At 43.0% G+C, this 26,716-nt stretch overlaps 1 protein-coding gene across 1 annotated transcript in view; it reads left to right on the top strand.

The window, feature by feature from the left end:
* Nucleotides 1-1,672: 1,672 nt before the first annotated feature.
* The window catches only part of LOC140199811 (superoxide dismutase [Cu-Zn]-like), a 42,165-nt gene continuing 17,121 nt past the window's right edge, over nucleotides 1,673-26,716 (top strand). The window contains exons 1-2 of the mRNA XM_072262309.1: nucleotides 1,673-1,747; nucleotides 9,372-9,468. Coding sequence (XP_072118410.1) covers nucleotides 1,673-1,747; nucleotides 9,372-9,468 — 172 coding nt within the window. The remainder of the gene's footprint in view (nucleotides 1,748-9,371; nucleotides 9,469-26,716) is intronic.

The following is a 26,716-nucleotide window of genomic DNA, read 5'->3' as shown; positions in this document are numbered from 1 at the left end:
GGGGTAGGACAGGAATCACAGCCTGCCAGGGCCAGGACTTGACTTAGAACTGGGAAGCCGCCAGGCCCAGGACTTGACCTGGTGCTTGAATGCCGCCAGGCCCAGAACTTGACCTGGTGCTTGAATGCCACCAGGGTCAGGACTTGACCTGGTGCTTGAATGCCACCAGGGCAAGGACTTGACTTGGTGCTTGAATGCCACCAGGGTCAGGACTTGACCTGGTGCTTGAATGCCGCCAGGGTCAGGACTTGACTTGGATCCTCTGGGTAATGGCGAGCTCTCGACTCGGCCCGGGAACAGTAGACAGCAGTTCTTGATTTCCTCCGGCGGGTTAACTGACGGACCTACCTCGGTGAGCAACCTTTGGAGGCTCACTTTGTCGAGGTAACTGGACAGGGTTGCTCCAGTGAGGAGAGGCGAATTACCGGCACTCGCTTCAGTAGAGACTAGACTTGCTCTAGCCAGATGACATCGGCACACCGTACCTTAGATGACTTTACAGACGCTCCCACACCGAACAGCTGAAAGCCGGAGACTATAAAGTACCAGTTCAGCCAAGTGTTAATTGCCTCTAATTACCAAAGTCGAGGGACACGGGAAAACAGAGAATCAAAGGTCCGGATCCTAACATAAACAAGGTAAATTTAAAGGGACCCCGATCCGGACCATGACACAACACTCTTTATCGGGATTGCATCAATATGTTGGGCCCAGGATAGATCCTCTGAGATGTTGACACCCGGGAACTTGGAAGCTATTCAGCCTTCCAGTGCCGACCACTTGATCGGGACTGGTGGATGTGTTCTTCTGACTTCCCATTCCTGAAGTCCATAATTAATTCCTCGATCTGACTGACGTCGAGTGTAACACCACACAACTCGCCAATCTGTTTTACTCCCGCACGATTCCTCCACATCCTCTGAAATTCTGCCAATAGTAGATACACCATCGGCAAATTTACAGGTGGTGTTTGAGCAGTGCCTTGCCACAATATTACAAGGAATTGGTTGTAAATGTTCACAAAAAAAAATCGCAAAATGTATGAAATACGGTAGGCATAAAGGAATAAGATTAGATTGTGGACATGTAGGGTGACCGAGGCTGTGAGCTGAATATTCAAATATTTTGGACAGTGTGTAGAACGGCTAGGTGGGGAATAGGCTATTCTAGACTCAATATTGTACAATAATAACCTTTCTGTGCGGGGTTTATTTGGAGAGAATGGCATAACCAATCAAGAGTAGTTAGGTACGAAACCAGAGCCCTACAAAGGTAACTGGGGAAGAATTGAGTGTGACAGAATAAGAAACTGCTGTAGAAGACATAACGGATAATGGCTAACATTAGAGAAATCAATGCAGGGACAAGAAGAATTATACATTCCTGCCCAACATGAAAATACAAAACGAAAACTAACCCAATCGTGGAGAACTTTAAAGATTACTTTCGTTTAATATTTTAACTTTTTTGTGCATTTCATAAGATATAAAGAGACGACTATGATAATATGCCAAAGATTACTGTTGCTCCCAGAGCTCTCAAGAATTTTTAATCCTAAATTCTTCGCTCTGGTTTACGGATTTGAAACACCACCTTCCAAACGGCACGTGCGCGAGGGCGGCGCCTGCGCAGTTCCTCCTCCCGCCTTCTGACCGTTTTCAGGAGGAGCGTCATGGAGGTCACCAACGCAATTTGCGTGTTGAAGGGTCCTGGTGGTATCACTGGAATAATTAATATGAAAGCCGGGGTAAGAAAAAAAAACACACACAACTGTTTTGGATGTGTAGTGACATAAGCTGTCGGTTCTCGAAACCGCGTGGTTAAGACGCGGCGGGAAAGTTAGCTTTAACTTGCGTTGGTGCCGTGACTCTTGCGCTCTGTACACTCAGCCGTTAATGGTGTGATGTGGCGAGTGCCGGACAGCCGGGAATACATCCGGCGGTGTGGCGCAAGGGGAATAGGCTGAGGCCGGCGTGAATTCAGTCCTCGCGCCCCGAGAGGCAACGGTCGGTCGGCCGGCCGGCCTGAAAGCCCCCCCGTATCCATCCGTACAAACGGTGGGTTAGGTTGCTTCTCTCCCGCATGCCGTTGGTAGACCTTTCAGTGATATCTGCTCCATCGCCCCGATTTTCTCGAGTACTGTTTGCCATAGCAGACCTCAAAACAAACCTCTGAGATTTCTTGGAAACGAGTATGACAGAAAGGCAACCAAGAAAGTCACACAACCAAACCCAATTAAATTTAAGGCAGCTTTTCTTCTCAAAAATCTCCTCCTTAAGTCCACCCTCCGCCACCTCCAGTTTAAATTCCATGCGGAATATTTTGGAGGACCAAGAGCCAAGGAGTCCGGCAAGTTTGAGGGCCTTCAAAGCGAGATATAGAAGTGTCCAATGACAGTATGTTGCTATTGGAGAGGGGAGCAAGGCTGGCAGGATTGGGGAGCAAAAGAAAATTACTGGAGGAACATAATGGGTCAATAGTGCAGGAGGGAGGATTTCAGATTTTTGGATTATTGATCTGTCTTCCAGGGAAGGTAAGGGACGTTTTGTACCTGAACTGAAGGGGGACATATCCTTGTAGGAAGGTATGTTAGTGCTGCATTGTGGGGGTGGGGGTGGGGGTGGGGGTTAAACTAGAGTTGCAGCAGGATGGGAATTCGAGTACCAGAGCAAGTAGTGGGGTGTTTCTGGGGATAGTTCTTGTTAAGTATATGTACACAGTCAGGAATCAAAAGCTTGAACATGGTGGGACTAATGTTCTGAGTTGTGAATACAGGTATTTCAATGCAAGAGGATCGTAGGAAGGGTGAATGAGCTTGGGAGGTGGATGAACATATGGAATTGTAACATTGTAGCCATTAGTCAGACTTGGTTGCAGGAGGGACAAGACTGGCAGTTCAAGGTCCAGGGATCTGTAGTTTTCGACGTGATAGAGCTGGAGGGATTAAAGAGGGAGGGGTGGCATTATTCATCAGGGAACATGTCATGGCAGTGCTCAGACAGGACAGTGGAGGGCTCAAATACTGAGGCTATATGGGTTGAACTGAGGAATAAGAAAGGGATGACCACATTTATGTGATCATATTACAGACCACCCAACAGATCGCTGGAATTAAAGGAGCAAATTTGTAGAGAGATTGTAGACTGTTAGAAGAAACACAAGGTTGTGATTGAAGGTGATTTTAACTTTCCACATATTGACAGGCTGGATGGGATAGGGTTTGTCAAATGTGTTCAGGAAAGTTTTCTTAATCAGTACATGGAGGTTTTAACCAAAGAGAGTGTGACACCAGATCTCCTATTAGGGAATGAGGCAGGCAGGGCAGGTGACAGAAGTTTGTCTGGGGGAACACCTTGCTGCTAGTAATCGTATTGCAGACAGTTTTGAGACGGTTATGAAAAAGGATAGATTTAATCTTCAGGTTGAAATTCTAAATTGGAGAAAAGCCAAATTTGATAGTATCAGAAATAAACTGGAAGTATGGATTGGGACAGGTGGCTTTCTGGCAAAGGTATACATGCTAAATGGGAGGCAATCCAAAGTGAAATTTTGAGAGTACAGAGTTTGTATGTTCCTGTCAGAATAAAAGGCAAGTATAACAGGTTTAGGGAACCAAGGCACGAGATTCTCTAGCAGACAAGGTGAAAGTGAATCCCAAAGGCTTTTACAAATATATTAAGAACAAAAGGATACCAAGGGACTAAAATTGGTCCCCTGGAAGATCGGAATGGTCGTCTGTGCATGGAGCCAAAAGAGATGTGAGAGATCTTAAATGGATTTTTTTGCATCTGTATTTACTGGGGAGATTGACACAGAGTCTATAGAAGTGAGGCAAAGCAACTGAGATCGCGGTCCATATACAGTTTACAGAGGAGGAGGTGCTTGCTGGCTTGAGGCAAATTAGGGTGGGTAAATCCCCAGGGCTTGACAAGATTTTCCCTCAGACACTGGGAAGCCAGTGCAGAAATTGCAGGGACCCTAGCAGAGAAGTGTAAAAGCTCCTTAGCTAGGAGGAGGTGCTGGAGGAATGGAGGGTCGCCAATGTTGTTCCAGTATTTAAGAAGGGCTCTAATAATAAGCCAGGAAATCATAGGCTGGTGAGCCTGGCATCAGTAGTGCGTTAGTTACTGGAAGGTATTCTAAGAGACTGGATATACAAGTATTTGGTTAGATGGGACTGATTAGGGATAGTCAACATGGCTTTGTGCATGTTAGGTCATATCTAACCAGTCTTATAGAGTTTTTTGATGAAGTTACCAGGAATGTTGATGAAGGCAAGACAGTGGATGTTGTCTACAGGGACTTCAGCAAGGCATTTGACATGGTTCCGCATGGGAGGTTGGCCAAGAAGGTTCAGTCACGTGGCATTCATGATGAAGTAGTAAATTGGATTAGACGTTGGCTTCATGGGAAAGCCAGAGAGTGGTAGTAGGTTGTTGCATCTCTGACTGAAGGCTTGTGACCAGTGTGTGCCGCAAGGATCGGTGCTGAGTCTGTTGTTCTTTATCTGTATCAAAAATCTGGATGATAGTGTGGTTAACCGAATCAGCAAATTTATGGGTGGCACCAAGACTGGAGAAGTGAGGACAGTGAGGAAGGCTGTCAACAGCGTACAGCAGGATCTGGACCAGCTGGAAAAATAGGCTGATAAATGGCAGATGCAATTTAATGCAGGTAAATGTGAGGTGTTGCACTTTGAGTGTTACAATGGGGGTGTTGATGGCGGACCCAAATGCAAGATACAGACACTGAAGTACAAGGAACAGGACTTGACTAGAGTAGGGACGTGACCGGATACAGACAAGGAGCAGGGACAAGAATGCAGACTATGGCTTGGACTCCGCCAGAGACTGGACAAGAACCCAGAACCTGGGTCTTGCCTCGGGCTCGGGCCCCAGAACCAGGCATGGACATGACAGGACTGGAGGCTGGGGTCTTGAGGCTTGAGGCCTGGAGACAGGCTTGGGGTCTTGGGTCTTGAAATGCGGAGGCTTGGGTATGGACTCTGAGCCAGAGACTGGGCAAGGATCCAGAACTAGGCGAGGACAAGACGAGTCTACAGGACTGGGCATTGCTTGGGTGAGGAACTCCTGGGTAGGGCGAGACACAAGGACATGTAAAGGCTCATGGACAGGACTCAGATAGGACTGGACTAGGCACGGACTGGATGAGGGCCTTCAGGAGCATGGAGCCTTGGACTAGAAGAGACAGGAGCACAGAACGCAGAGCCGGGACCCCTCCTTGGGAACAGGATGTAGGGCCGGGACTCACACACACAACACTGAACATGAAGAGACGGATCTCAACACAAGGTGGTGGCAAACAGCCAGACCCCCCTAGCGAAGGCGAGGACACAGAGACAGTTCCCAACACTAGGTAGCGGCAAACACCCGGACCTACCTAGCGAAGGCATGGACACAGAGAGACAATTCCACACAACAAAAGACAGTTCCTTATCTTGACCTAACCAGGCTCCAGTCTTGCTCCAGCAGTAAAACTTCAGTGATACAGGCAGGGTATCCAGGCTAGGTGAGCAGCCAGAGAGTCAGGCAAGGTATCCAGGCAGAGAGGCAGGCAAGAGGGGAAAGACAAAAACAAAGAACAGTCCAGCAGGGAATTCCTGGTTTGCAGAGGTATTTATGTCTCAGCCCCAAAATGAGAAACATGTGCCCACAACAGAAACTGGGGAAAACCAGAAACCCCGGAAGAAGGAACCATGGACCAGACCGTGAACCAGAACATGGACTTCACGGACTGTACCATGACATTGAGAAGAGAAGCCAAAAGGTAGGATTCGCATGGTAAGTGGTAGGGCACTAAAGAGTGTGGTAGAACAGAGTGATCTGGAAATAGCAGATCCATAATTCCTTGAAAGTGGCATCACATGTAGATAGGTTCATAAAGAAAGTTTTTGGCACATTGGCCCTCATAAATCAAAGTAGTGGAGGTTTTTTTTCAGAAAAGAGGCTTGTGACTGGTGGTGTGCTGGAAAGATAGGTGCTAGGTCCCCTATTGTTTGTAATCTATATAAACATTTTGGATGGGAATGTAGGTGGGATGGTTAATAGGTTTGTGGATAGATCAAATAGGTCATGTAGTGAATATTGAAGAAGGCTGTGTTAATGTAATTGGAAAATGGCAGGTGTAATTTAACTTGGATACTCAACTGATTTGATGCTAGGAAGCAGAGAGTGATGGTGGAAGATTGCTTTTTGGACTTGAGGTCTGTGACTAGTGATGTTCCCCAGAGGTTGGTGCTAGGTCCATTACTATTTGCCATTTATATTAGTGACTTGGATGAGAGTGTATGAGTCCTGGTTAATAAATTTGCACTGAAATAGTTGGAGTTGTTGACAGTGGAGATGGTTATCAGAATTTACAGAGGGATCTTGATCAGCTAGGTATGTGGGTCAAGGAATAGCAAATGTAATTAAATCAAGTATGTGCAAGGTAGTGCATTTTGGGGAGACAAATCAGGATAGGAGTATCACAGTGAATAGTAGGGCTCTGTGAAGTATTGTAGAACAGAGCAACCTAGGGATACAAGTGCATGTTTTCCTGCAAGTGGCATTGTGGCTAGACAGGGTGGTGGTTGTGAAGGTGGCTTCTGGCACTTTGGCCTTCATCAGTTAAAGCATTATGTCTAGAAGTTAGGGTGTTATGTCATAGTTCCCTCTTCGCTGTTTTTCCATTCACCATTCTGAGCCACGTTTGGAATATTGTTTTCAATTTTTATCATCCTGCTAAAGGATAGATACCTGAAGGTGAAAAGAGTGTAGAGGAAATTGACAAGGATGTTGCCAGGAATTGTGAATTCCTGTTTTGAAGGGAGGTTGAGCAAATTGGGACTTCTTTTCATTGGAGTGTAGGAGAATGAGGGGGTGATTTTATAGAGGTGTATAAAATCATGAGGGGTTGAATCGTAGGGTGAATGCACAAAGTCCCTCTCCAAGGATTGGGAAATTGAGAACGAGGTGGTATTGGTTTAATGTGAAAGAGGACATAATTTAATAGGAACCTGTTGGGAAAAATTTTCACCCAGAGAACAATCAGTATATTGAATGAGCTACCAGCAGAAGTAATTGAGGCAGGTACATGAGCAACATTTCAATCAAATCACATTAAGTTCAATTATCATTTAACCATATATGGATACAGCCGAATGAATAGAATGGGAGGTTAGTTAGGAAAATTCAGCCGCTAGGTATACATGGACAGGTGGTAAATTAGATTAGACATTGGCTCGATGGAAGAAGCCAGAGAGTGGTGGTAGAGAATTGCTTCTCTGAGTGGAGGCCTGTGACTAGTGGTGTGCCACAGGGATCAGTGCTGGGTCCATTGTTATTTGTCATCTATATCAATGATCTGGATGATAATGTGGTAAATTGGATCAGCAAGTTTGCTGATGATACAAAGATTGGAGGTGTAGTAGACAGTGAGGAAGGTTTTCAGAGCCTGCAGAAGGACTTGGACCAGCTGGAAAAATGGGCTGAAAAATGGCAGATGGAGTTTAATACAGACAAGTGTGAGGTATTGCACGTTGGAAGGACAAACCAACGTAGAACATACAGGGTTAATGGTAAGGCACTGAGGAGTGCAGTGGAACAGAGGGATCTGGGAATACAGATACAAAATTCCCTAAAAGTGTCGTCACAGTTAGATAGGGTCGTAAAGAGAGCTTTTGATACATTGGCCTTTATTAATCGAAGTATTGAGTATAAGAGCTGGAATGTTATGATGAGGTTGTATAAGGCATTGGTGAGGCCGAATCTGGAGTATTGTGTTCAGTTTTGGTCACCAAATTACAGGAAGGATATAAATAAGGTTGAAAGAGTGCAGAGAAGGTTTACAAGGATGTTGCCGGGACTTGAGAAACTCAGTTACAGAGAAAGGTTGAATAGGTTAGGACTTTATTCCCTGGAGCGTAGAAGAATGAGGGGAGATTTGATAGAGGTATATAAAATTATGATGGGTATAGATAGAGTGAATGCAAGCAGGCTTTTTCCACTAAGGCAAGGGGAGAAAAAAACCGGAGGACATGGGTTAAGGGTGAGGGGGGAAAAGTTTAAAGGGAACATTAGGGGAGGCTTCTTCACACAGAGAATGGTGGGAGTATGGAATGAGCTGCCAGACGAGGTGGTAAATGCGGGTTCTTTTTTAACATTTAAGAATAAATTGGACAGATACATGGATGGGAGGTGTATGGAGGGATATGGTCCGTGTGCAGGTCCGTGGGACTAGGCAGAAAATGGTTCGGCACAACCAAGAAGGGCCAAAGGGCCTGTTTCTGTGCTGTAGTTTCTGTGGTTCTATGGAAACAGAGTAAAAGTTATTTAGACAGGCATGTAGCTAAGAAAGATTTAGGTTAGAGGGGATGTGGGCTAAATGTGAGTAAATGGGACTAGCTTAGATGGGAATCTTAGTCAGCTTGGACCTGTGGGGTAAAATTACCCTTTACCGTAACTTTGGGAGACCGGATAGGCTGGGATTGTTTTCCCTGGAATGAACAAGGCCTGAGGGAGACTTTATGGAGGTATATAAAATCATGAGGGGGCATTAATCAGATGGATGGTTGCTGTCTTATTCCCAGGGTGGGGGAATCTAAAACAGAAGGCAATAGGTTTAAGGTGAGAAGGGAATGATTTAAAGGAGAGCTCAGGGGAAAGCTTTTCACACAGAAGGTGGTGGGTATATATAGCTAGGGTACAGTTAGAATGTTTAAATTGGACAGGTCCAAGATTTAGAGGGATATTGGCCAAATGGGTAAATGGGACCAGCTCAGAAAAGCACATTGGTGAGCTTAGAGGGGTTGAACTAAAAGACCTGTTTCTCTCTTCGCCCTTCTCTCTTTTTCCATCACCATTCTGGCTCCCCTCTTACCCTTCCACTTTTTTCACCTGCCTGTCACCTCCCTCTAGTGCTCGTCCTCCCCATCTCCCATGGTTCACTCTTCTATCAGATTCCTCCTCCTTCAGTCCTCTGCCTCTTCCAGCTAACACCTGCCAGCTTGTACTCCTTCCCCTCCCCCACCTTGTTATTCTGGCTTTCTTTCTTTCCAGTTCTGATGAAGAATCTCTGCCTGAAACATTGACTATTTATGTATGCTGCATGACCTGTTGAGCTCTCAACCATTTTGTGTGCTATGTAACTGATTCTATAGCCCTTGAGGCCTGATCGTTGGTGTCTGCCATGGTCCCTCAGCCACAACCTATCTAGTAAGTTTATATCATGATTGTTCTTGACAAATAGAAGTTTGAATTTGCACTATCTGTGCAAATACTGACTAGCCTGCAATGTATTTTCTACACTTCTGTTTTTGCATGATTCTATTTGTCAGTATTTTTGAGATTAGATATGTAATATTTTTGCAGGAAGGTGGCCATACAACCATTGTGACAGGGGAAATTTCTGGGTTGACTCCTGGAAAGCATGGACTACATGTGCACTCATTTGGAGATATTTCCAAAGGTATGAATATTTGTAATTTTTTTTGTAGAAATGCTCTATTTTAATGGATGAAGGGGTGAAAGTTTTGCTCAAAAACAGTAGGGTATGAAAATTTCATTATGCAGACTACAAATTAGTTTGTAAGTTAGTTAGCCAGCAGTTTTTATAAAAAGGCAAATTTCAGTCCTCTACAAATAAAAAGGCAAATTTCAGTCCTCTACAAATTATGACTTCTTTACCTCCTTATCAGCCATCTAAGAGCCTTACAAAACTGGAGATAAATTCTGAAGGGCTGCTTAAGAAGTTAGCTTGAGAATGATTGATATGGAAAATCAGTGGAGATGGTGATTCCCAGTGAGGTGGTATAGAAATAAGAGCCAAAACTGCCTTCCTTAATGTCATTTTGAAATCTGGCAATATATTTTGCATTTATTTTCTACCTTTTATTTAAGATGGCCTAAGTGACCAAATCAGTTTGAGCCCTCATGGTAAAGTAATCCCACAGTGCTCTTGGTTAAAAAGCTGCAACAGTTAAAGTCTTAAAGGATGAATAATTTTTTAAACAAATAATCAGCCTAGGATTGCAAATGACTTTAAGGAAACTTACTGGTTGTAGCTTGCCTTGCATTGCTGCAGTATTTGTTGAAGGTTTTATTTCTGTCAGATTTTTTTCTGACATCTGTGGCATCTGACAATCTAGCTGGGTTGCCCCCAAGTCAGAATACAGGTTCTCCCGCTATCCGAAGGTAGAGCGTTCCTATGAAACGGTTTGTAAACCGGAATATCGTGAAGTGAGTAAGCAATTACCATTTATTAATATGGGAAGATTTTTTGAGCATTTCCAGATCCAAAAAAACCCTACAAAATCATGCCAAATAACACATAAAACCTAAAATAACAGTAACATATAGTAAAAGCAGGAATGATATGATAAATACACAGCCTATATAGAGTAGAAATACTTTTCTGCACTGTCTAGCGCAGTAAAAATCTCACGGCAGCGCTCTCGGCGGAAGCACTCTCGGTAGAAACACTCTCTCCAGTAACCTTTAAGCTATGAAGCTGCCAAATAATACTAAATAACAAATCATACCAAATAACACGTAAAAATACACAGCCTATGTAAAGTAGAAATAATGTATGTACAGTAGCCAAACTCACTGTTGCTGTATTTATTGTTGATGGTTCGAAGCCTTTAAAATCGTTCACTGCTTCGGGACACAGTTTCCTCCAAACACTATTTCTCATCAAGACTGTTAGCCTATCGAGAGCATCTCCAATGTTGGCGATTGCCAGTTTTATATTGGTAGTCTTTCCAGATCTCTCGCAAAGATGCTTCAGAGTTGCCCTCTCTGTCAATGGTACTTACAATAAAACGCATCACATTTTGCGTATAGTAAGCCTTAATTGTGGCTATTAGGCCTTGGTTGCACGGCTGCAGCAACGCTGTTGTATTTGGCGGTAAGAACGCAACACAAATGTTACCGCCATACTCGGTATTGCCAGGTAGATGAGCAGCACAATTATCGACAATCACAAGACACCTATTATTGAGGTTATTTTCTCTACAGTATCCACTCATGTACTCAGAAAAAAAGCACTTGGGTATTCCAACCACTTGGATGTGAATGGAACACAACAGGAAGTGTTTTCTTATCAACGCCATTAAGTGCCCTCGGATTTTCTGAATGGTACACTAGTAGAGGCTTAAGGACAGCATCACCAGTGGCGTTAATAATAGGCATTAGGGTAAACCTGTCCTTCGATGCCTTGTGTCCCTTAGCCTGCTTATCTTCTTTCGAAATAAATGTCTTGCTCAGCAATTTTTTCCAATAAATTGCAGTTTCATCACAGTTAAACACTTGGTTATGCGAATAACCACTTTTTGTAATTATTTTCCTCAGTTCTGCTGGAACTTTTCGGCAGCTTCAGTATCAGCTGAAGCACTCTCTCCGGTAAACGTTAAACTATGAAGCTGCCCTCACCTCAGAAACCGATCAAACCACCCATGACTACCTTTAAATTCCACTTTCGCAACACTTTCATCACCATCGTCCAGTGCTTTCTGTTTCAGCTTATTAAAAAGATTGACTGATTTCTCCTTAAGTATAAGAAATCTTAATGGAACGCCACGCTTTGTACACCCATCAATCCATTCAAGCAATAGACTTTCCATTTTATTCATTATTGGATACCAACTAAAAGAGACCACTTTGCTATGAGCAGAACCAACAGTAACATCGGCAGCTTTCAAAATTCTTTCTCTCTGTGTAGAAATAGTGCGAATGGTGGACGCAGGTAAGTTCAATGTGTGGACAATGTCCTTACTTCATTCACCACAATCGAAACAATTATGTCTAGGTTTACACTAAGTGTAACACCCTTACGAGCTCTTTTAGGCTTTTCCAATACCTTAGAACTCATCTTGCTAATTGATGCAGAAAATAAATGGAGATAAAACACATGTTTAAGCAATGGCAGCTAGAATGCAGTTCCGGGAGAGGAGCTTGGCTGTTCGGGCGTGCGCTGCCTTTTTTCGTAACAGTGAAAACACCTTCTGTTAGCGAAAACAGGTAACTAATGTAAGTGTTTCGTAACAGCGAGGTGTTGTAAAGCGAACGTTTGGAAAACGGGAGCCACCTGTATTTATTTTTCGCCTCATTTGAGATTCCATGGAATTAGATTCGCGAAATTCTCTTCTCATTAGAATCATTGGGATTATCTTGGACCAAAAAAAAATCAACAATGGCTGCAAGAATAGGTTGAGGCAGGTCTTTTAGCCACAAATAACTTGCTTTTTGATTACCAAAAGTTTCACTATTACTTGCAAGCCAGTAATGTGATGGAATACTCACCACTTACATAGATGAGTACAATGGCAACAAAATTCAAGAAATTTAGGACATTGCAGTCTATTGATGGACATCTGAATCATGTTCTTAGACATTCCACTATTGATCCACCTTTGCTGCCATATGTACTATTTATTAGATTTCTGACTGCAAGTCCTTACAATGGATTGCGAGGACTGCTGAGACAATCATTGGGGTCTCACTTCTACCTATTAGAGATATTTATCAGGAGCTCTGCTAATGCAGGGCTCTTAGCATTGTCAGTGATCCCTCTCATCTGCCGAACAGTCTCTTTGTCTCCCTATCATAGAAACATAGAAACATAGAAAATAGGTGCAGGAGTAGGCCATTCGGCCCTTCGAGCCTGCACCGCCATTTATTATGATCATGGCTGATCATCCAACTCAGAACACCGCCCCAGCCTTCCCTCCATACCCCCTGACCCCCGTAGCCACAAGGGCCATATCTAACTCCCTCTTAAATATAGCCAATGAACTGGCCTCAACAGTTTCCTGTGGCAGAGAATTCCACAGATTCACCACTGTCTGTGTGAAGAAGTTTTTCCTAATCTCAGTCCTAAAAGGCTTCCCCTCTATCCTCAAACTGTGACCCCTCGTTCTGGACTTCCCCAACATCGGGAACAATCTTCCTGCATCTAGCCTGTCTAATCCCTTTAGGATCTTATACGTTTCAATCAGATCCCCCCTCAATCTTCTAAATTCCAACGAGTACAAGCCCAGTTCATCCATTCTTTCTTCATATGAAAGTCCTGCCATCCCAGGAATCAATCTGGTGAACCTTCTCTGTACTCCCTCTATGGCAAGGATGTCTTTCCTCAGATTAGGGGACCAAAACTGCACACAATACTCCAGGTGCGGTCTCACCAAGGCCTTGTACAACTGCAGTAGTACCTCCCTGCTCCTGTACTCAAATCCTCTCGCTATAAATGCCAGCATACCATTTGCCTTTTTCACCGCCTGCTGTACCTGCATGCCCACTTTCAATGACTGGTGTATAATGACACCCAGGTCACGTTGCACCTCCCCTTTTCCTAATCGGCCACCATTCAGATAATAATCTGTTTTCCTATTTTTGCCACCAAAGTGGATAACTTCACATTTATCCACATTAAATTGCATCTGCCATGAATTTGCCCACTCACCCAACCTATCCAGGTCACCCTGCATCCTCTTAGCATCCTCCTCACAGCTAACACTGCCACCCAGCTTCGTGTCATCCGCAAACTTGGAGGTGCTGCATTTAATTCCCTCATCCAAGTCATTAATATATATTGTAAACAACTGGGGTCCCAGCACTGAGCCTTGCGGTACCCCACTAGTCACCGCCTGCCATTCTGAAAAGGTCCCATTTATTCCCACTCTTTGCTTCCTGTCTGCTAACCAACTCTCCACCCACACCAATACCTTACCCCCAATACCGTGTGCTTTAAGTTTGCACACTAATCTCCTGTGTGGGACCTTGTCAAAAGCCTTCTGAAAATCCAAATATACCACATCCACTGGTTCTCCCCTATCCACTCTACTAGTTACATCCTCAAAAAATTCTATGAGATTCGTCAGACATGATTTTCCTTTCACAAATCCATGCTGACTTTGTCCGATGATTTCACCACTTTCCAAATGTGCTGTTATCACATCCTTGATAACTGACTCCAGCAGTTTCCCCACCACCGACGTTAGGCTAACCGGTCTATAATTCCCCGGTTTCTCGCTCCCTCCTTTTTTAAAAAGTGGAGTTACATTAGCCACCCTCCAATCCTCAGGAACTAGTCCAGAATCTAACGAGTTTTGAAAAATTATCACTAATGCATCCACTATTTCTTGGGCTACTTCCTTAAGCACCCTGGGATGCAGACCATCTGGCCCTGGAGATGCTGTAGCATTGGGTCAAGAACTGTTAGGATGGGAAATAGCTTCTTCCCCAAGGCTGTGAGACTACTGAACTCCCTGCCACAAGCCAGGTTGCATTAAATATGAAGTGCCAGTATACTGTTTACTTTTTAACTTGTATATGCGCTTTATTGTTTGATAATTTATTTGTGGTTTGGAGGAATGTTGTTTCATTTGACAGTATACACGTGTATGCTTGAATGCCAATAAATTGAACTTGAGTGTATGGCAGTACTTTGCAAAAGATTCTTCAACAGCATCTTCCAAAAGCAGGATGCCTACAGATTGAAAACTTCTATAGATGTACCGTGGAGAGCATTCTGACAGGCTGCATCACCGTCCAGTATGGGGAAGGGGGCTACTGCACAGGATCAAAAGAGGCTATACAAAGTTGTAAAAGTAGTCAGCTCTATCTTGGATACTAGCGTTCGTAGTACCCAAGATATCTTCAAGGAGCGGTGCCTCAGAAAGGCGACGTCCATTATTAAGGACCCCCATCCTTACTTTCTGCAGCCTACCTGTTTCCTCAACACTACTTGTCCCTCCACCAATCTTTGTATCATCTGCAAACCTGGCAACAAGGCCATCTATTCCATCATCTAAATCATTGATATACAGCATAAAAAGAAGCGGTCCCAATGCAGACCCCTGTGCAACACCACTAGTCACTGGCAGCCAACACGAAAAGGATCCTTTTATTCCCACTTGCTACCTCCTAGCAATAAGCCAATGCTGTAACCATGCCAGTAACATTCCTGTAATACCATGGACTCTTAACTTGGTAAGCAGCCTCATGGGTGGCACCTTGTCAAAGGCCTTCTGAAAGTCCAAATATACACCATCAACTACATCCCCTTTATCTATCCTTAAGGAAGCCATGCTGACTTTGTCCTATTTTGTCTTGTGTCTCCAAGTACTCCATGACCTCATCTTTAATAATTGACTCCCCACATCTTCCCAACTGCTGAGGTCAGGCTAACTGGTCTATAATTTTCTTTCTGCTCCCTTCCTCCTTTCTTAAAGAGTGGAGTGACAGTTGCAATTTTCTAGTTCTCTGGCATTATGCCAGAGTCCAGTGATCTCTGAAAAATCATTACTAATACGTCCACAATTTCTACCACTAGTGCTTCATATACAAACATATTCGTCACCATATACAGCCCTGAGATTCATTTTCTTGTGGACATACTTAATGTCTATAGAATAATAACTATAACAGAAGCGATGAAAGACTGCCCAACTAGGGCGTTCAACTGTATCTCAAATGTAATCCTTTAAATCCTATTCAAAATCTGGTTCACCTATGTTGTATTCCTGCCTGAAGTTTGCTGATTAGAACTGATTGCATTATTCTTGAAGAGATCGGAAACTTTCAATCCGAAACTGATGTGTAGGTTTGTTGTGACCATTTTGAGAGCAAGCAAGTAGACTTTGTTATAAGATGCTGAATAGCTTTTCAGAGAGTACAGTAAGTAAATAGGCATCTTTCTTGTCAAATAAAGGATCTACTCTGTTTCAGATTCCATAGACGTAAATTTTTGCGGTGTTTTATTATGTTTGTATTGAAGATTTATAACAGATTTATAATTATAAATTATAATTTATTTTTTGTCATGGTCAGTTTACTTGATTAGAAAGCAAAAGGCATAAATGGCTTCACCAGTTCTTGCTAAACATGTTTGCTTAGAAGGTCAGCAACATTGACAATTGTGAATTCATCCTGGACAATATAAAGAATCAATCGAAGCAACACATCCAAAATGCTGGAGGAACTCATCAAGTCAGGCAGCATCTATGGAAAATAGTAAATAGTCGACATTACAGGCTGAGACCCTTCTTCAGGACTGAGAAAGAAAGTGGAAGATGCCAAAAAAGGTGGGGTGGGGGAAAGAGGCTAGCTGGAAGGGTGATAGGTGATGCCAGGTGGGTGGGAAAAGTCGAGGGCTGGGAAAAAAAGAAACATAGGAGAGTGGACAAGAGGAGAAAGGGAAGGAGGAGGGGACCTGGGGGAAATAATAAACAGGTGAGAAGAAGTAAAAGGTCAGAATGGCGAATGGAGGAAGGGGTGGGAATTTTTTACTGGAAGGAGAAGGGTCAATCTTTGTGCCATCACATTGGAGGGATCCCAGATGGAATATAAGGTGTTGCTCCTCCACTCTGAGGGTGGTCTCATCTTGGCACAAAAGTAGGCCATAGATTGGCAAGTCGGAACACGAATGGGAATTGGAATTAAAACATTTGGCCATTGGGAAGTCCTGCTTGTGGCGGGTAGTACAGAGGTACTCGGCGAAGTGGTCCCCTAATTTGTGATGGGTCTCGCAGATGTAGAGGACGCCACGTTGGGAGTAACAGACACAATAGACCACCCCAGCAGATTTGCAGATGAAGTGTTGTCTTACCTGGAAGGACTGTTTGGCGTCCTGAGTGGAGGTGAAAGAGGAGGTGTATGGGCATGTGCAGCATTTAAGTCACTGCAGGGATAAGTGCCTCAAGGGAGATTGGTGGTGAGGGATGAGTGGACAAGGAAATTGTGGAGGGAGCAAACCCTGTATGGAAGTGGAGTTGGGGGGAGGAGGTAAAGATATGTTTAGTGGTAGGATCCCTTTGGAGATGGTGGAAGTTGCAGAGGATAATGTGTTGGATGTGGAGGCTGATGGGGTGGTAGGTAAGGACAAGGGGGACTCTATCACTATTAAGGGGTGGGAAGATAAGGTGAGCACAGATGTACAGGAAATGGAGCAGATGCAGTTGAGGACCCACATCAATAGTAGAGGAAGAGAAACTCCTATTCTTTAAAGAAGGAGGACATCTCTGATGTCCTGGAATGGAAAGCCACATCCTGGGAAGAGATGTGGCAGAGGCAAAGAAACTGAGAAAAAGGAATAGCATTTTCAGGATGAGAAGAGGTATAGAACATAGAATAGTACAGTACAGCACAGTACAGGCCTTTTGGCCCACAATGTTGTGCCGACCCTTAAACCCTGCCTCCCATATAACCCCCCACCTTAAATTCCTCCATATACCTGTCTAGTAGTCTCTTAAATTTCACTAGTGTACCTGCCTCCACCACTGACTCAGGCAGTGTAATCCACGCACCAACCATTCTCTGAGTAAAAAAACCTCCCTCTAATATCTAATATAGGCAAGATAATTATGGGAATCAGTACATTTATAAAAGATGTCAGTTGACACTGTATCTCCAGAGATGGAGACAGAGAGATTGAGAAAGGGGTAGGAGGTGCCAGAGATGGACCAAGTAAATTTAAGGGCAGGGTGGAAGTTGGAGGCAAAGTTGATTAAAGAAAAATTGACGATCTCAGCATGAAGCAGTGCCAATGTAGTTGTCAGTATAGTAGAAGAAGAGTTGGGGTGTATAACTGGGGAAGGCTTTTACCATAAATTGTTCTGCATAGCTGATGAAGAGGCAGGTACAGCTCGAGCCCATGGCTACCTCTCGAGTTTGGAGAAAATGGGAGAAGCTGAAGGAAAAAATGTCGAAGGTGAGGACCAGTTCTGCCAGACGGAGGTGGTGGAAGGGTATTGTTTGATTCTTTTGTCAAGAAAGAAGCAGAGAGCTTTGAGGCCTTCCTGATGGGTGATAGAAGTGTTTAGGGACTGAGCATCCATGGTGAAGATGAGGCGGTTAGGGCTAGGGAATTGAACGTTATTGAGGAGATCTAAAATCAACTAAACCTGTAAAGATTACAACTATGTGTATATTTTAGTCTGAGATGAATTTCCAAGTGGACTTCTTATTTAGAAATTAGCAATGAATTCAAAAATCAGTGAAAGCAAACGGGAGAAAAAGTATTGGTATGTTTTAAAGCTACTAAATGGTGTTTTGAATCGTGAGAAATGGCTTTAAAGAATGATTATGTATAATTTTCATATTATTTAAGCAGCATCACTAACTTAAATATGGGCCCCTGTTATCTCAGGGTAATATATGGTGACATTTTCATACTTTGATAATAAATTTACTTTGAACTTTGAATGTAGGTAATATAAACTGCCTTATCTTCAATCTTCTGGGTCATTTCTTCAAATAAACTCAGTCAAATTTGTGAAAGATGATTTCCTGTGCATAAAGTAATAGTGACTCTCTCTAATCAGTCTTTGTCTTTCCAAATGCAAATATATTTCCTCATAATGCCTTAAAATAATTTTACCACTGCTGATGTATATTTTAAAATGCCGCTGTCAGCATTTGATGATCAGTGAACCTTGAGGTGGTGATTGGGGTGTCAATCAATCACATGAGCTATTTTGTCCTCAATCAAGTATCATGTGTATCTTTGATCTGCAGTAATACAGTCAAGTAGTCAGAATATTCTGTCAAGTTTTGGACCTTGTATTGTTCTTTGCATATATTTCCCTTCTATTTGAACGAGAAGACAATTCATCAATTTGAAAATCTGCACCAACAATACTACAATACAGAGCATGGTTCTTTCAGTTATTTCAGGCTGCAGCACTATATGGCTTGATTTTACAGGAATTTTTTCCTGTATCTCCACTTTACTCAAGCAACTTCAAGTTTGTGTGAAAACAGAGGCCTTGAATTTGCTTTCAGCATATCTCAGGATATTGCACGTGGTCTAATCATGAGAGGATGGTAAGTTGTACCAGTTTCCAACTTCTTGCATTGAAGAATTTACTTAACAACTTGCATGTAGTTTTGTCCTGACATAGGGACAGCTTTATTCCTTTCAGTATAGAGAGCTAAGTTAAGAGTAGGTAATTTAGAAATTTTAAGAGTTTTAATTCTATGTCTAAGATATTAATAGCTTTTGTGTCTGTCAATGTTTACATAATATAAGTAAATCACAAATTGAGTTGCAGTTCATTAGTACCTTTTCACATTCTGTTGTTACACTTTCTTGGAACATCTTGTTATTATAATTCCTATGCATGAATTTTGAATATATAAATCTGTATCACAATGTATGTTATCTATTGGATTTATATTGAACTACAAACTGATTTTTCAAGCACCATTTTCCCCTCAGTAATTTATTTCTCATAGCCAAAGGTAAAGTCTTAAAATTGTTTTTTGATCTACATGTTTCATAAGAGATTCAACTTATTAATCATATTGTAAGATTGAAGCCATAGTATGTTAAAGACTGCTTTTATAAATATCTGATTTTCACATTTTGAGCCAAATATAGATATGAAATCAGAAACACTAATTTGTTTACTTTTACAAAAAGAGGGAATTTATACAGGCCAACAAACCTACTATGCTTTTCAGTGTTTGTATTTTAACGAATAGTGGGAGTTGGCTGTTATGCATTGTAGTTTTGTGAATGTGATTTCCCACTCTCCTCAAATTTCAACTGCCACCCTCACATAATGAGAACCAGGATCCCACTGCTGAGTTTGGGACAATTACAGCAATTTCTCACCAGGAAAATCAATCTCCTTTTGTAGATTAAAAGGAAATTTACAGAGGGAATAGATTTTGACCCTGTGATAACAACTCTGCAGAAGTGTAAAATCACAAAGTTGGTGGGTCGTATTATATCTACAAACAAAAGAAAATCTGCAGATGCTGGAAATCCAAGCAAAACACACAAAATGCTGGAGGAACACAGCAGGCCAGGCAGCATCTAGTGAAAGGGTATAGTTGATGTTTTAGGCCGGAACCCTTCAGCAGGACTGGAGAAAAAAAAGATGAGGGATAGAGTTAAAAGGTGTGGAGAGGGGAGGGGAAACAAGGTGATAGGTGAAACTGGGAGGGCGAGGGGTGAAGTAAAGAGCTTTGAAGTTGATTGGTGAAAGAGATACAGGGCTGGAGAAGGGGAAATCTGATAGAGGACAGAAGGCCATGGAAGAAAGAAAAAGGGGAGGAGCACCAGAGGGAGGTGATGGGCAGGAGAAGAGATGAGGTGAGAAAGGGAAAAGGGGATGGGGAATGGTGAAGGAGAGGAGGGAGAGTATTACCATAAGTTCGAGAAATCGATTTTCATGTCATCAGGTTGGAGGCTAACCAGATGGAATTTAAGGTTCCTCCAACCTGAATGTAGCCTCATCACGATAGTACAGGAACCCATGGGTATACATATCAGAATGGGAGATCCCTCCTGGCACTTACCCTTGCAAACAGAATAAGTGCTACCTTTGCCCCTGCATCTCCTCCCTCACTACCATTCAGGGCCCCAAACAGTCCTTCCAGGTGAGACGACACTTCCCCTGTGAGTCTGTTGGGGTCATATACTGTGTCTGGTGCTCCCGGTGTGGCCTCCTGTATATCCTGTTGGCTCCTCGAGGAACTTGGGCTCAAAGTTGATGACCTGGAATCTGAGCTTCAAACACTGTGGTACATGGGAAGGGGAGAGTTACCTGGATTCTGTTTCAGGAGGTAGTCACGCCCATTAGATTAGATGCCTCAAATTCAGTCTGTGGTCTGGGACAAGAGGGTGTGACTGTGAGTGAGGTGGGTAGTGGGTTCCAAGAAACAGTGATGGAGGAGCCTTAGCACTTGAGCTTGTCCAATAGTTCTGAGAATCTTGCTACCTGTGTGGGGAGAGAAAAGAAATGCAGTGGTAATTGGGGATAGTATAGTCAGGGGAATAGGCAGAGTTCTTTGTCGTTAGGATAGAACATCCCAAAGGCTGTGTTGCCTGCTCGGTGCCTGGGTTTGGGACATCTTATTTGACCTGCAGAAGAATTTGCAGTGGGAAAGATCCAGTTGTCATGGTCCACGTGGGTTCTAACAGCATTGATAGAATGAGGAAAGAGGTTTTGCTGAGAGAATTTGAACAGCTAATGGTTAAAAAGCAAAACTAAAAAGGTGGTAATCTCTGGATTACTACCTGAGCCATGTGCAAATTGGCAAGGGTCAAGAAGATTAGAGAGTTAAATATGTGGCTCAAGGATTGGTATGGGAGAAGTGTGTTTGAATTCATGGGATATTGGCACCAGTATGGGGGAAGGAGGGAGCTGTACCAATGGGACGGGCTCCACATGAACCATGATGTGTCCTGGATCCTAGTGAATCACATATCTAGGGCTGTGGATAGGGCTTTATTCTAAATAGTAGGGGGTGGGTTCAACAGATTGGAGAGGTATGGATAAAGTAAAAAAGAAAAGTGTGGATAAAGATAAAGAAAGAGCAAAAGATTTAAAAAAAGAGAAAAGTAAGAGTGGAGTAAAGAAAAATCAAGTGCAAAAGGGTAAAAGATTACAAGATTTTAAAAGCATGCTGAATGTAAGAGCACCTTATTTGAAAGCTTGTAGTATTCGAAACAAGGTGTGTGAACTTGTGGCACAAATCAGTGCAAAGGGGTATGATTTAGTGGCCATTACAGAGATGTGGTTGCAGGATGGAGAGGATTGGGAATTAAATATCCAAGGATATCAGGTAAAATGGAAGGATAGGTAGGAAGGTAAGGGAGGTGGGGTAGCACTCTTAATTAAAGATGAGATCAAGGTGATAGTGAGAGACAATATAAGATCTAAGGAGCAGAATGTTGAATCCATCTCGTTAGAGATTTGGAATAATAAAGGGCAAAAAATCACTGGTGGGAGTTGTCCATAGGGCACCAAACAATAACATTACAGTGGCACAGGCAATAAACAGAGAAATACCTGAGGCATGTAAGAATGGAACAGCAGTTATCGTGGGGGACTTTAACTTGCACATAGATTGGGTGAATCAAGTTGGTCAAGGGAGTTTGAGGGCTTCATAGAATGCATCCATGATGGCTTTCTTGAACAGCATGTTACTGAATCTAGAAGGGAACATGCTATCTTAGATCTGGTTTTGTACAATGAGACAGGTAAAATTAGTGATCTTGTCATTAGGGATCCTATTGGAAAGAGTGATCACAGTATGATCAAGTTTCTCATACAAGTGGAGGATGCAATAGTTCGATTGAAAACCAGTGTATTATGCCTAGACAATGGAGACTAGATGGGATGGGAGAGGGTTTGGCTAGTGTAGACTGGGAACACAGGCTATATGGTGGGACGGTTGAGGACCAGTGGAAGACTTTCAAAGGGTTTTTCACAGTGCTCAACAAAAGTATATTCCAGTTAAAAGCAAGGGTGGGGAGAGCCAGCCTTAGATAACTAAGGAAAGTAAAAGAAGGCATCAAGCTAAAAGCTCATGCGTACAAAGTCGCCAAGAACAGTGGGAAACTGGAAGAGTAGGAACACTTTAAAAAGCAACAAAGACCACTAAGCAAGCAATAAAGAAAGGGAAGCTAGATTATGAAAATAAACTAGCACAAAATATAAAAACCAACAGTAAAAGTTTTTATAATTATATAAAGCGTAAAAGGGTGGCTAAAGTGAACATAGGACCCTTGGAGGCCGAGAAGGGGGAATTGATATTGGGTAATGAGGAAATGACAGAGGCTTTGAATGACTATTTTGTGTCAGTCTTCATGGTGGAGGACACGTCTAACGTGCCAAAGAGAGATGTTATGGATGAAATGGGAAGTGAGGACCTTGATACAATAGCTGTCATTAAAGAGGTAGTGCTAGTGCTGAGCAAACTTGTGGCCCTGAAGACAGATAAGACCCCTGGTACTGATGGAATGCATCCCAGGGTATTGAAGGAAATGGCAGAAGTTATAGTGGAGGCTTTGGAGATAATTTACCCAAATTCTCTGGACTCTGGGCAGGTCTCGGCAGATTGGAAGATGCTGATTATCACGCCACTGTTCAAAAAGGTATATAGGGAAAAGGCAGGCAACTATAGGCCAGTTAGTTTAATATCTGTAGTTGGAAAAATGCTTGAAGCTATCATTAAAGAAGAAATAGCGAGGCACCTGGAAAGAAATGGATCCATCAGGCAGACGCATCATGGATTTAGCAAACGCAGGTCCTGTTTGACAAACTTATTGGAGTTCTTTCACGATATAATGAGTGCAGTGGATAGAGGGGAACAGATGGACGTTATTCACTTGGATTTCTAGAAGGTGTTCGATAAGATGCTGCATAGAAGGATTATCCATAAGATACAGTTGCATAGAGAAGGGGGTGATGTACTAGCATGGATAGAGGATTGGTTAACTAATAGAAAGCAGAGAGTTGAGATTATATGGGTGTTACTCTGGTTGGGAATCACTGGTGAGTGGTGTGCTGCAGGGGTTGGTACTGGGCCCGCAACTGTTCACGATATACATTAACAATCTGGAAAATGGGACTGAGTGTAGTATATCTAAGTTTGCTAACAATACTAAATTGAATGGAAGAGCGAATAGTGTAAAAGATACAGAGAGTCTGCAGAGAGATATAGATAGGTTAAGTGAGTGGACAAGGGTCTGGCAGATGGAGTACAAAGTTGGTAAATGTGAGGTCATCCACTTTGGAAGGAAAACTGAAAGAGCAGATTATTATTTAAATGGTAAAAAAATTGCAGCATGCTTAGGAGTGCTTATGCATGAATTACAAAAGGTTGGTTTGCAAGTGCAGCAGGCTATCAAGAAGGCACATGGCATGTTGGCCTTCATTGCTAAAGGGATTGAATTTTAAGAGCAGAGAAGTTATGCTGCAACTGTACGAGATACTGGTGAGGCCACACCTGGAGTACTGCGTGCAATTCTGGTCTCCTTACTTGAGAAAAGATATACTGGCTTTGAAGGTGGGTGCAGAGGAGGTCACCAGGGTGATTCTAGAGATGAGGGGGTTAGACTATGAGGAGAGATTGAGTCACCTGGGACTGTACTCACTGGAATTCAGAAGAATGAGAGATCTTATGGAAACATATATAATTATGAAAGAGGTAGTTAAGATAGAGGCAGGAAAGTTGTTTCCACTGGTAGGCTAGACTAGAACTAGGGGACGTAGTCTCAAGATTCAGAGGTCTAGATTTAAGATAGAGCTGAGGAGGAACTGTTTTTCCCAGAGAGTGGTGAATCTGTGAAATTCACTGCCCAATGAAGCAGTGGAGGCTACCTCAGTAAGTATATCTAAGACAAGGTTGGATAAATTTTTGCATAGAAGAGGAATTAAGGGTTATGGGGAAAAGGCAGGTAGGTGGAGGTAAGTCCATGGCCAGATCAGCCGTGATATTATTGAATGGTGGAGCAGTCTCGACGGGCCAGATGGTCTACTCCTGGCTCCTATTTCATATGTTCTTATATTGGTGAGACCCAATTGGGAGACCACTTTGCCGAGCAACTACGCTCCATCCACCAGCCAATGCGGGATCTCCCAGTGGCCACCTATTTTAGTTCCACTTCCCATTCCCATTCTGATAGGTCTATCCATGGCCTCCTCTACTGTCGCGATGAGGCCAAATGCAGGTTGGGGGAACAGCACCTTATATTCTGTCTGGTTAGCCTCCAACCTGATGGCATGAACATCAATTTCTCGAACTTCTGGTAATGCTCCCCCAACCACCTTCACCATTCCCTATCCCCTTTTCCCGCTCTCATTTTATCTCCTTAGCTGCCCATCACCTCCTTCTGTCTTGTGGAGCTCCTTCCCCCTTTTCTTTCTTCCATGGCCTTCTGTCCTCTCCTATTAGATTTCCCCCTTCTCCAGCCCTGTATCTCTTCCACCAATCAAATTTCCAGCTCTTTACTTCAGCTATCCCCCTCCCACTTTAAGCTATCACCTTGTATTTCTCCCTCCCCTCCCCCCACCTTTTAACTCCACCTTTTAACGATCAAGAATGCCTGCTGTGCTATTCCACACCCTCACTTTGGGAAGGCTGATCACCTAGCTGTATTTCTACTCCCTGAGTATAGGCGGAGACCGAAGACTGCAACACCAGTAGTGAGGACCATAAAGGTATGGACAAGGAGTGCCTACGGGACTGCTTTGAACCGATGGACTGGACTGTATTCAGGGATTTCTCTTCGAACTTGGATGAGTATGCTGCAGTTGTTACTGACTTCATTAAAACCTGTGTGGAATGAGTGTGTGCTGAAGGCTAGATCTGTGGCATTCAAGTCTGGCGACCCAAGCCTGTACCAGAAAACCAGATATGATTTGCGAAGGGCTATTTCAAGGGCAAAGAGACAATTTCATATCGATGTGGTTATAAAGAAGACAAGACAGTGGCTATACTTTATTAGGGGTTTGAAGAGATTTGGCATGTCAACAAATACACTCAAAAAACTATTATAGATGTAGAGTGGAGAGCATACTGACAGGCTGCATCACTGTCTGGTATGGGGGGTGGGGGGGGGCTACTACACAGGACCAACAGAAGCTGCAGAGGGTTGTAAATGTAGTCAGCTCCATCTTGGGTAGTAGCCTACAAAGTACCCAGGACATCTTCAGGGAGCAGTGTCTCAGAAAAGCAGTGTCCATTATTAAGGACCTCCAGCACCCAGGGCATGCCCTTTTTCACTGTTACCATCGGGTAGGAGGTGCAGAAGCCTGAAGGTGCACACAGCGATTCAGGAACAGCTTCTTCCCCTCTACCATCCGATTCCTAAATGGACATTGAATCCTTGACACCACCTCTCTTCCTTTAATATACAGTATTTCTGTTTTTTTGCATGTTTTTAAATTATTCAATATATATATACTGTAATTAATTTACTTGTTTGTTTATTATTATTTTTTTCTCTCTTCTAGATCATGTATTGCATTGAACTACTGCTACTAAGTTAACAAATTTCACGTCACATGCCGGTGATAATAAACCTGATTCTGATTCTGATACTCCTCATTTTGTTTTTGCCAGTCCTGCTGAAAGGCCTTGGCCTGAAATGTCAACTGTACTCTTTTCCATAGATGCTGCCTGGCCTGCTGGGTTCCTCCAACATCTTGTGTGTGTTCCTGGTATTATACCTAACTATTTTTTCCATTCACCTGATCAGGAGATTTGCTAACAGTGCCCCTAATGCACCACAGAAATTATGATAACAAGGCAACAGCAAACCCTGCTCTAAATGTGTCTTAGATACTCCCCTTAGGCTGTGTGGTTTCAGCACTTCCTACTCGAAATCATTAAGTTACTTTGAGATAACGGTGGACGTAGTTTCTATGTTCCCAGGTTGATCATGGGAATTTTCAATTGTAGCAGGGATTGCTCTGCAGGATCAATCCTTGCCTATTGATTTCGATGAAGGTTATGTGCATTACCCTCCCTGCCAGAAAAACATGATGATTTCAGCATTCAGCTATTCTGTTCCCATACTTGATTAGTTGCACACACAACATGCAAGATTTTGAATGGGCAGCATCAGTTAAAGATAACATGAACTCCATGCGTTTTCTGGCTGGAGGAGGTACAGGCTGTCAGCTGGAGACAGAAAAGATATGCAAAAAGGGCAGTGTTACAGTCTTGATGGGGGATTTCAATATGCAGTTGTATTGGGAAAATCAGGTTGGTGCTGGATCCCAAGAGAAGGAATTTGTAGAATGCCTACAAGATGGCTTTTTAGTGTAGCTTGTGTTTGAGCCCACTAGGAGAGAGACAATTCTGGATTAGGTGTTGTGTTATGGACCAGATTTGGTTAGGGAGCTTAAGGTAAAGGAACCCTTAGGCGACAGTGATAATAATATGATAGAACTCACCCTGCAGTTTTAGAAGGA

The sequence above is a fragment of the Mobula birostris genome, chromosome 6, assembly GCF_030028105.1.
Source record: "Mobula birostris isolate sMobBir1 chromosome 6, sMobBir1.hap1, whole genome shotgun sequence".
NCBI classification, from domain to species: domain Eukaryota; kingdom Metazoa; phylum Chordata; class Chondrichthyes; order Myliobatiformes; family Myliobatidae; genus Mobula; species Mobula birostris.
The sequence above is the reverse complement of the archived record's forward strand: the minus strand, read 5'-3'. Positions and strand labels throughout refer to the sequence as shown.